Raw genomic sequence first — 12,277 nt, forward strand, 5'->3', positions numbered from 1 at the left:
TTTTCTTTTTTTTAAAAAAAAAAACAACCTCATTTTAACAGACAAATTCTTCAAAAGGTGAAGTAGTGTAATCAGATTTATAACACTTTCCAAATTATTACAATGTTTAGGTTCTGTTTGGTTTACTCAAGCAATGAATTGTAAACCTCCCCCAGAATTAATTTATTTGAGTAGACTTAGTTGTTCCTCCCTTAATGTCAGGGCTGGATAAAATGTTCAAAGTCCTTATCCTATACAGAGCTCCAAAATCTCTAATATTTCAGGCTTGATTATGTTTGTTCTCTCATAGTTCTGTCTGAAAAATTAAACAGATTGCTCAATGCTAATCGGGGAGAGAGCAACATTTCGTTTTGAGTGGTTTTTATAACAGTTTACTATTATGGTGGTCCATAACCAATGAACATATCTTTTTCTTATTATTATATTGTGTTGGCTTTATAATGTCAGTATAATATCAGTGTAATGTATTTTTGAAACTCTTGCATACTTTCAATAAGAAATTTAACATTTACTATTTTAACATTTAAGATGGTCCCTTGCATATTTAATGATAGTTTTTGCTTGTAATACTTTATATTGTATGTTTAAGAGAGTTTACAACTGAATTTCAAGATACACAGTCCCAAGGCTATTTGTTCAGTTTTCTCCTGTGAAGATAAAAGACAGAAAGACCCAAATGTGTGCACCTTTGATATTCCATAATATAAACGAACCAAATTTAAAGGAAATATCCTTGGTACTACCGTTCTGTTTCATTGCCAAACCATAAGTGACAAAAGTGTGAATACAGTGTTACAGAACTGACTGCTTCAGAGAGAAATTTGTTAGGTAATTACTAAGATCAGCTTTAAAAAAAAAAGACTCTAAAAGCTTATTACCCAAAACAACCTCACACATTGAGATGGAAAAATGCTGGAATTTGGAAGCAGTTGGTAGCCCTGAAAAGTACCCATGTCATTTCTCCCTAGTCAGTGGGAGAAAGAGAAAGAAGCAAATGGCTAAGCAAAAGGGTGCAAAAGACATTTTATGAGCTGATAATGAAGTTTCATAAGAGGCAAGATCATGGTTGGAGAAAATCAAGTCTACAAGTGCTCTGGAAGTTCCTCAGTAGATACTAGTGAGAGGATTTCCTGTACATTGATCACAGCCTATCCAAGATACACAACAGTGATACAACACAGAAAAATGAATCAGAGGCTTGGTTGTGGATACCTCATATAACAAATATTTATTTATTTAACAATATTTTTAATCTGCCATAATCCAAATGTATTAAAGATGATAGTTAATACCAATCTAGTAAATTGTAAGTACCATTCAGTTAAACTATAGTAAGGGCTAAATATCTTTTGGAACAACATTTTTTTGCTTAGTTTTAGAAATGCCTTTAGTGTTGAGCCGTGATGGTGAACCTATGGCAAGTGTGCCACAGGTGACACACGGAGCTCTTTCTGAGGGCACACAAGGCGTTGCCCTGTCAGCTCCAGCGTGCATGTGTGTGCTGGCCAGCTGATTTTTGGCTGTTTTTCGCCTTTTGGAGGCTTCCCTGGCTCAAAAACTTTATGAGGAGTGACCATTATTACCTCCTTATGAAGATGACCGGACAAGGTGAGGAGATAAGATTTTGGCAAATTGCAGATTTGAATTCAATTGGGCCTCTTAACAGATAAGTTATTCTCACATGATGGAGTTGGCTTATCAGGAAACATATCCGCTACATTGTTATAACTTCTGGGTCATCTTTAATAGTAGCTTCAAAGTGCATTGCTTGTTCCAAATAAATATTGATCAGAAATTGGTTACAATCACCTATTAGAATCCTGCCCAGTCATAAGTGTTTCTGGGCAAGAAATTGTTTTACTATATTATACCTTTTTTTAACTGGGCAAAAACAATCTAATTTGATATGTGAATAAGGAGCCAACAGAGAATCTTGCCAATATTACCTCGTCTTCCTATGATGACAAATCTTCCCATATATGTTTCTGTTTAACCTAAATAAATTTCCCTTTATTTCAGTCTGAATGGTTAGGTTAGGGAGAGCCATTTGGGAGTAGAAATAAACATTTTCTCTAAAAGTAATAGTTCAGTAATCATCATCTGCTGTATATTATCAAAATAAATAGATGAAAATTAATATGACGCCACAAACTTTTCAGGATGCCCATAAGTCATTCTTCTCTTTTCAAAACTATTATTGGAAGGTCTTTGAGATTTGTTTGGCATTGTTCACCATTGGGTATCAACAACTAGAGCCGATGCATACCTTATTATATAGTTTCCAAATCTATGCTACTTGTAATTTTATCTGCTCAACTGTGGTTTCTAATTTATTCTTTAAGATTGTAGTGTTCCAACTGGGGTCATGGTTTAGGGTGTGTTAACAAAGCATTCCAAATTGTTTTCAAATTGGCAAATAGGCTTTCATGCATTCATTCTTGTTTTCTCTTCAAAAAGGTCACAACACTTTCCATTCTTTATTTTTAGCATCTTAACTTTCTTGCTGGCATAAAGTTTAGTAGTGCAAGTATGTGTTATAGAAACCGATGTGACAACCCTGCCAAATTTATCTGGTAAAGACCAAATTGTAGTAGAATTAGGAGACAATGAAGCCAAGCGATGCAATATAGGAAAAGTTTATTGAATGCGCAGGTTCAAACATGCCAAAATAAGCATCAAGGGTTTGAACCCCGAAGGGTCCTTAAAGCCATACATTTATAGTGCAAATTACGTCATCATCTATAGAGGCAGTGTTTAAGCATATAAGGTCATGAGAGGAACCAAAAACTGTCTATGCCAGATGGCCAACAGTTACTATTCCTAAAATATACATGGTCAGCACCTTATAGATCATGCGTGACATAAACAGGGCCCATCTTGCAAGATAACAGGAAACTCCCCGTCTGGGCCGACTTGTTCCCAGATGTGTAAAAATATTTATTGCTCCTTCAGCAACTGTCAGCAATTGTTTTCTGCTTAATGGTGCAAAACCTCAGCTTTAATCAGAGTATTTGATATTAAACATGGCCTGTAGAACTATGGTTCATAATTGGGCCTCTTAGCCCACCTTAGTCCCCCCTTTGTGACTCATCTGACATTTCCAGAAGAGTCACATACTCAGGTTCATTGGATGGTTCTTCCACAGGACGCATTTTCTCATATTCCCATAGAGCCATTACCTGTGCTGTTGCTTTTCGCTCTGCTATTAAGGAAAATACAGCTTGCCTTCTCCCTGTGGGCTATTTCTAGCACCCACCTTGGGCAGGCCTGTCCATAGGGTTACATTGAGGCGTACTGGAGTGTTGGGATTATAACATACAGTCTTTCCTTGCAGGGTGCACAAACTATACATAGTTTTGGTATGAAGGCAATTCATTTTAGTAGACTTACACCCCTGGGGTGACTGCGTATACACAATCAATACAGTGGGCACAACAACAACATCCACATTCACAGGTACAGAATCAGCACATATGGTTAGTAAAGATGATAAAAGACGAAAATAATTAAAGGTTAGTATGCTGGTCCACTATTCTTCACCCGTGCGTAGAAAGTCAGCTTCCGGAGTGACTTAGCAAGGGTTCTCCACTGCCGACCTTTGGAAAATTCGCCGGGGGGAAGGCTGCGCTGGCTCTCCGTCTTCCCTTCCAGGTGCGGGATCTGCTTCAGGTGCAGGGTCGGCTTGGATTTCCCTTAAATTGTCTGTATGCAACTGTCCGTTAGCGAATGGGACACCAGCAAATGGCCACCAGTCAACCGCTAATTGACTGTTCCGCCAATTGATTGGACCGTTGGACCGTTGGGTTGGCGTACTTCACAATACAAATAATGCACACAATGAAAGCAAGAATCACAATACCTATAGCAATACAACAAAGGATATAGTTGGACTTTATTGACGAATCAATTTCAACTTCAACGGTTGGTCGCTGGGATGTGTGGTCCATTGTTTGTCAGCGGCCCTCTTTACACGAGTCCAATGTATCCAGGTTTTAGATTCCGCAATCTTAACAGCAAGTGGAGATGTCATAATTACCTCATAAGGTCCCTTCCACCTCCCTTCTAATTGTTCCTTTTTCCAATGTTTTACCCATACTCGGTCCCCTGGCTTGAAAGAATGACACTTAGTTACCAATCTGGGAGGGGTCTGCTCTAACACATAATTCCGCAACCTGTTTATTTAGTTCCTGCACCATTTCCATGGCCCAAACTCCCCCCTTATGCCCCAAATCAGGCCATCCAGTCAAATTGCGCCGCAACAACGTCGGAGGCCGACCAAACATCAACTCATATGGGGAGAGTCTATGTTGTCGTCTGGGAGCACTCCGAATTGCATATAATGCAAGGGGCAAAGCATCGGGCCACTTCAAGTGTGTTTCCGCACAAATTTTGGTTATCTTTTCTTTTAAAGTCCTATTCATCCTTTCCACGGGAGAACCAGATTGTGGGTGGAAAGAAGAATGGAAGCGCCATTTCACCCCTATAGCTTGTGCAATGGCTCGATTAATATGATGGACAAACTCCGGGCCATTGTCTGATGAAATAAAGGAGGGGTTGCCAAATCGAGGAATGATCTCCTTAAGTAAAACCTTTGCTACTTCCTGTGCCTTTTTCGTTCTAGTAGGGAACGCCTCTGGCCATCCCGTGTATAAATCCACAATAACTAGCATAGCCCGATAAAACCCACTTCGTGGCATATCAGTAAAGTCAATCATGACTGTGTCCATAGGATAGTAGGCAATAGGTATAGTTCCTGGTGGAAGGGAAGGACCCTGCCTAGGATTAACTCTAGCACACGTTTCACAGGAAGATGCGACTTTTACTGCCATCCCTGCTAACCCATCTATATAGTAATCCCTCATAAGAGCGGATTCCAAAGCTGTTTTCCCCATATGGGTGGTTTCATGAGCGGACCGAACCAATTGCCATGCCACTGTGGAAGGCACATATATTCTTCCATCCGGAAGAACGTACCAGCCCTTATCGATGACCGCCATCAAATCGTTGACTGCCTTATCACATTCAGCTAAAGAATAGGAGGGTTGGATGTCTACTGGTATAACCCCTAAATCCAAGGCCACATTAATATACATGTCTGGTAGAGGCTCATGACGCAATGCTGCAGCTCGTGCTTCAGCATCTGCTGCCCTGTTCCCTAAAACAATTCTATCATCACCTCGTTGATGGCCTCTACAATGCATAACTGCCACCTTTTTTGGTTTTTGGACAGCATCTATCAATCTCTGAATTAAATGGCTATGTTGTATATATTTGCCAGCTGAATCCCTAAATCCCCTTTCCTTGTATACAGCACCATGAGCATGTAAAGTTAAAAAGGCGTATTTACTATCCGTCCATACATTCAAGCGTTCACCTTCAGCCCGTTCCAATGCCCGAATGAGGGCCCACAATTCTGCCACTTGCGCACTTTTTCCTGCTCCCAACGGCCCGCTTTCAATTACCCCCTCATCATCAACAATGGCATAGCCTGCAACTCTCATCCCCTGATGTATATAACTAGACCCATCGGTAAACCAGTTATAATCCACCTGAGGCAAAGGTATGTCAGTTAAATCGGGTCGTGTGGAATAAACGGTTTCCAACACTTGTACACAATCATGCTCCACCTCAGTTTCTGTGGGCAAGAGGGTAGCAGGATTTAATGAGGTAGAAACCACTAGATGAACCTGGGGGTTTTCGATCATCATGGCTTGGTATTTGATGAGTCGTTGGTTACTAATCCACAAATGGCCTTTCCGATCAAGAATTGCTTGAACAGAGTGTGGGGTGTGGACCTTGATGGGGCAGGAAAAAGTGAGTTTGTTACAATCTTGCAGCAATTCTGCGATGGCTGCTAAAGCTTTCAAACAATGCGGCCACCCTTGCGCCACAGCATCTAGCTGTTTTGACAGATATGCAACTGGTTGTTGTCACTGGCCGAGCTGCTGAGTCAACACCCCTAAAGCGACATTCTTTCGTGTATCCACATACAAATTGAAGGGCTTACTCAGATTTGGCAAGGCCAAGGCCGGAGCTCTTAACAGAGCTTCTTTAATTGCATCAAAGGCTTGATCCTGCTCCTTTGTCCAAAGGAAGGGGTCTGTCTTACTTCCCTTGGTAGACGAATAAAGTGGAGCTGCCATTAGCGCATAATTTGGAATCCAAATTCTACAAAAACCTGCCAAGCCTAGAAAGCCTCTCAATTGCCTCCTATCGGTTGGCCTCGCCAGATTAAGCAACGCTTGCTTTCTCTCCGGGCCTAGTGCTCTTTGCCCTTGCATTATGTCTTAACCTAAATAACGGACTTTTTGTTGGACTAACTGAGCCTTACTTCTGGACGCCCGATATCCACAATCTAACAACAAACACAACATACGTCTCGTATTTTCCCAACAACCGTCCCGTGACTATCCAGTAACCAGCACATCATCCACATATTGTAAAACCGAATCTCCCTGTTGGAAGGGGATAAAATATTGTAAATCCTTGGCTAACGCGGTTCCGAAGAGAGATGGGGAATTTTTGGGGAATTTTTTGAACCCCTGAGGTAACCTTGTCCAACTATATTGGCTCCTTGTTCCAGTATACGGATTTTCCCATTCAAAAGCAAACAATGGCTGGCTAACAGGATGAATGGGTATAGTAAAGAAGGCATCCTTTAAATCAGTCACTGAAAACCATGTAGCATTAGGCGGGATGAGACTGAGCAGAGTATATGGATTAGACACCGACGGGTGAATTGTGACTGTCCTATCATTAACCACGCGCAAATCTTGCACTGGTCTGAAAGACCCGTCTGGTTTTAGGATAGGCAGAATTGGAGTGTTCCATGGGGATTGAATAGGGACCAACACTCCAGCATCTAAGTATGTTAGAATACAGTCGTATATAGACAGGATGGCGTCCCTCCAATAGGGTCGTTGCTGCCCAATGTGAACAGGAGTTGCCAGGGGCTTCAATTCCACAATAATAGGGGGGTGATGTGCTGCAAACCCCGGAGGGTTATCCTCAGCCCATAGTCCTGGTACATCAAATTCCCTCCATACATCCAAACATTCTTCCTCAGAAGTCCTAACCACCATCAACCTCCACACTTCATCAGGCCGGTGACTAACAGTGAGATACTGCTTTCCCTCATCAAAGGAAATAGTAGCTCCTAACTCGCTCAACAAATCCCTTCCTAACAATGGGACAGGACATTCGGGTATATACAGGAACTCATGTTGAATTTCAGAGCCCTTAAAAGTACAGGTGACTGGTTTTAAGACTTGATGTCCTACAACTTGTCCAGACACCCCTTGTACTTGAATTTGGTATGGACCAGGAGTAGTTATTGGGTTATTTATCACCGATCGTCCAGCCCCTGTGTCTACTAAAAAGGTAGTCTGTTGACCCCCAATATTCAGAGTAACCATTGGCTCGGGGGGAGTCTGCTCCAAGCCAGGTCCCCGTCAATCTGATCAACCGATTCCTGCCAATCCAATTCCCTCTACTCCTGCATTTACTTGAGCATTAAAACCTCTTCCTCCTTGACCCTGAGCCGGTTGCGATCCCCATCCACGACCTGGATGTCTGGGTGGCCCTCCTCGGCTCATCATCCCTTGCCCAGGCATTCCACGACCTACCATGCTACGTCCCAACGGGCGTCGCCCGGGCGGGCCCCTAAACACTCCACGTCCTCTAAGAGTCAACCTTTTTGGACACTCTCTCTGCCAATGACCTTCAGATCCGCAATGGGCACATTGATTTGGCCCCAATCCTGTCCTTCCTCCCTGTAAGGCCAATGCCAACAACTCCGTCTTCTTATGCATACGATCATCTTTGTCCTTCTTCTCAACCTTATCCCTATTCACATACACTTTCCTAGCCACCTCTACCAACCCGGTCGTATTCTTTCCCAACGCTCCCTCTAACCTTTGCAATTTCTTACGAATATCCAACGCACTTTGTGCAATAAACCTCTCATTCAACATCCTCACATTCTCTGGAGCCCTCGGGTCCATCTGAGTATACAACTCATAAGCCTCAATCAACCTTTGAAGGAATGCTCCTGGACTCTCATCTGCTCCCTGCATAACCAATGAGGGCTTAGACAAATTCACAGGGGGTTTTCCTGCCTTCTTGAGAGCTGCCACTATCACGGTTTGATACGTTTGTATCTTTGCCATGTCACCTGCTACCTTAGGATCCCAACCAGGGTCCCGTTCCGGTGCCTCTTCCAAAAGTATCCGAGCCCTAACTGCTTCTGTATGATAACGTTCTCTAAAAACCTCTTGCATTCCTGCTTTGCATTTCTCTCTCTCCTCTGCTGTTAGCAACGTAGTTAACAGCTGTTGTATATCTCGCCAATTGGGGTTATGACTATGCATAATGGTTTGAAACAGATCCGTCATTTCCGTGGGCTTCACGGACAATGGACCAAAATGCTTCCGCCAATTCAATAAGTCCGTAGTTGAAAAAGGGATATATTGAAAACAAGGGCGGTACTCAAGATCTCCCTGGGCGTTGATGGCCACCTGTTGTTCTGATACTCTTAATGGAAAGAGTCCTTCCTTTTCCTCTAACAATGTACTTTCCTCTTTCCCGGCTTCCGCCCTCTCCGCCTCCTGCTGTCCGATGATCTCCTGCCCCCACAGCACTTTCCTTATCTCCACTACCCGCAACAGCAGCACCCATAGCCTGGGGCACAACAATGCCTACAGGTGCCGATGCATAGGGAGGGGGAGGTCTGAAGAGTTCCCCCTCGTCTTGGGCAAAAATCCTTTTCTTCTCTGACTCCTTTTTCTCTGAAGCTGCTACATTTTTGACACATCTCGACGCTAACCTCAACTTCCCCTTTTCCTTCGGTCTAACCACACACAGGCGAACCATTTCGGCTTGACACTGCAATAATTCATCAGCCTGTCCTGCTACAGCGTCTCCCCACTGATCTATATATGGAAACTGATTGGGATAGCGTTCTTCGTCTGCAGCAATTAACGAAGTTAAATCATCTATAATTTGATTTCGAAAAGTTCCTCCCATTGGCCATCCTACCCCCATATGTGGCCACTGGTTCTGACACAAGTAAATAAGCCTATCCTTGGTCAATTTTGGGTAAGGGACTCTATATTCAGTGTGGTTAAAATATGAGTCAAATCCTTTAATCATGCAGTCCAGCGGTGTGCTGGGTATGCTGCTTCCCCCACCCATTCCTAACACACTACCAGCGACCTGAGGCCCCAGAAGCCGGAACTCAATGGCCACCTGCAGGAACTGCGCTGGTTTAACCACCCACACAACCTATACGGACTTCATTAGGAACGCCGTCCCGAGTCCAGGGGGGTGATCAGGCCCCCTCTTCTATCTTCAAACGAGATAGGTACAATACAATTATCAAGATACTCGCCTGAGACGTCTTCTCCCCACGGATCCTGGCCAGGAAACACCACAGCTCCTTTCCTAAGTTTGCAGGGTTCTTGGACTCACAATGTGTGTCCCCCTTGGTGTGGGTGGGCTGCTGTTGCTGCTTCCCGGGGCAAAAGAAGACCCGTGGCGCCTGGAAGCCAAGGAGCAGCAGCCCCACACCCCAACGGGGCAAAGTGGCCCTCAGCAAAATATTGCCTTAGCTTCTCTGTCCCATCTGAAGGGTGCCAGAAAATGTAGTAGAATTAGGAGACAATGAAGCCAAGCGATGCAATATAGGAAAAGTTTATTGAATGCGCAGGTTCAAACATGCCAAAATAAGCATCAAGGGTTTGAACCCCGAAGGGTCCTTAAAGCCATACATTTATAGTGCAAATTACGTCATCATCTATAGAGGCAGTGTTTAAGCATATAAGGTCATGAGAGGAACCAAAAACTGTCTATGCCAGATGGCCAACAGTTACTATTCCTAAAATATACATGGTCAGCACCTTATAGATCATGCGTGACATAAACAGGGCCCATCTTGCAAGATAACAGGAAACTCCCCGTCTGGGCCGACTTGTTCCCAGATGTGTAAAAATATTTATTGCTCCTTCAGCAACTGTCAGCAATTGTTTTCTGCTTAATGGTGCAAAACCTCAGCTTTAATCAGAGTATTTGATATTAAACATGGCCTGTAGAACTATGGTTCATAATTGGGCCTCTTAGCCCACCTTAAAATAACAGAGTCACAGAACTCAGACTAGCTCTCCTAATTTGTTTTTCTAAAATTGCAATACCCAGTTACTTAAATGCTATACGTGTACATGGCAGATTTAAGCTAGGTTTTAAAAAAAATAGGCAGTTTCCCCAGGCCTCATGTATCAACAGTATGGTTTAGTATTTCATATTATCAGATGGATTTGTACTTTTTTTAAAATTAAAAGCAGCTATTTTCAGTTTACCAACTTATTTACGTAAACTATTTTAAATAAAAACTACATCAAGGGATTGCAATGCAATAAGAGGAAAGGGAGGTCTGAACATATTTCACTTTCCTGCTCTTAGAGGTCCTTTATATGTCAATTTGTTAAGAATGTTCTTGCTGAATAAACAAGTACATTTAACTACTTCATTCCAATTCTGGTATTGGAAGAGATTATTGGACTCCCAATTCTGGTATTGGGAGTCCTCCTGGATCCGCAGCTGATGCTAGAACATCATTTGTCAGCTGTGACCAGGGGGGCCTTTGCCCAGGTTCACCTGGTGCACCAGTTGCGACCCTATCTGGACCGGGAGGCCCTTCGGATGGTCACTCACGCCCTCGTCACCTCAAGAGTGGATTACTGTAACACGCTCTACATGGGGCTGCCCTTGAAGAGTGTTCGAAGACTTCAGTTAGTCCAGAATGCAGCCGCGCGAGTGATAGTGGGTGTACCTAGGTACACCCACGTTACACCTATCCTCTGCGAGCTGCACTGGCTTCCCATTGGTCTCCGGACAAGCTTCAAGGTGCTAGTCATTACTTTTAAAGCCCTACATGGTATGGGACCTGGCTACCTGAGAGACCGCCTCCTGCCATTTACCTCCCAGAGACCCATAAGATCCCACAGACTAGGCCTCCTCCGGATTCCATCTGCCGGTCAATGTCGGCTGGCGACTCCAAAGGGAGGGCCTTCTCTGTAGCTGCTCTGGCCCTATGGAACGATCTTCCCGTGGAGATCCGGACCCTCACTATCCTTCCAGCCTTCCACAAAGGGACCAAGACCTGGCTGTTCCGGCAGGCCTGGAGCTGTTGATCTTTCCAGCCCCATCCTATGCTATGAATGTTGTGGAATTTTAATGTTGTTTTTTTAATTTTTGTATGTTCGCCCTTCCTTTTTATCTGTAAGCCGCCCTGAGTCTCTTGAGAGTGGGCGGCATACAAACCCTATAAATAAATAAATAAATAAATAAATACAAACCCTATAAATAAATAAATAAATAAATAAATAAATAAATAAATAAATAAATAATAGATTTTTAGGATAATACAAAAAGCTGTATAAAATTAATCTTCCAATTATTCTTCAATAATTGTGTAACAATTTATATTTGCATTTTTATGGCAGGCTGGACTGTAAATAAATGCCACAATGGCATTTATATACTTACGTAACTCTTTTCAGTTCTAACATGGAATCCAAATAATTTATTAATTATTTTTTGTATGTAACATGCATGACCTTTAACCTGCAAATAGTTGCTGTGGAATAGCAGCAGTTATCAAAAATTCAGCAGACAAGATGGAGAATTTAATATTCCTTCCCGCAACCCTCATGAAAATTACTCTTCTGAATTGTGGGTTTCCACCTGGATAAAATTTCAGTTGATGCCACTGGAATTTTTTTCTTAATTCAAATGATGCTTTTATAGAATGATTTTCATTAAGGATTTAGAAGGGGGAGGGAAGGGTTAAATCTCTCCTTGGTATACCTATATTCTTACTTCCAAACAACTGTATGTGGATTCTTAGGAAATCATATCCATAATTTTGTACCAAGATATAAGTTAAAACCACATGAGTATTCATTACAGAGAATATCAGTAAGTTCATCTATGCTCTTTTATCGTCCGGTAGATGCTATAAAACGTGTATTATAGAATCCACTTCCATAAATTTTAAAACAGATGACCAAATATGCCTTTGTGTTTTTTAAGAGTTCACAAAAACCTATGTTGTTTAACCAAGGTCTACTATACAAACCAGAACTCACTCATTCTCTTAGCAATGTCAAGAATGATAGGTATTGGCAAATCAGAAGATTGACTCAACTATCCAGGCACTTTAGAGTCACTTTCAGTCTTTGGACTCATATGGACTAAACCACAGTAGTTAATTTGGTGCAAC

The 12,277-nt window shown here is 42.5% G+C and overlaps 1 protein-coding gene across 1 annotated transcript; it reads right to left on the minus strand.

The window, feature by feature from the left end:
• Positions 1-8,288: 8,288 nt before the first annotated feature.
• LOC148043800 (uncharacterized) lies at positions 8,289-10,120 on the minus strand. Its single transcript, XM_087723776.1, has one exon. The coding sequence runs from the start codon at positions 9,190-9,192 to the stop codon at positions 8,488-8,490; it is 705 nt and encodes a 234-aa protein (XP_087579902.1). The 5' UTR covers positions 9,193-10,120; the 3' UTR covers positions 8,289-8,487.
• Positions 10,121-12,277: the final 2,157 nt, after the last annotated feature.

Source organism: Thamnophis sirtalis, unplaced genomic scaffold (assembly GCF_051295495.1).
Source record: "Thamnophis sirtalis isolate CommonGarterSnake01/CBP01778 unplaced genomic scaffold, rThaSir2_p1.2 scaffold_10, whole genome shotgun sequence".
Classification (NCBI taxonomy): Eukaryota; Metazoa; Chordata; class Lepidosauria; order Squamata; family Natricidae; genus Thamnophis; species Thamnophis sirtalis.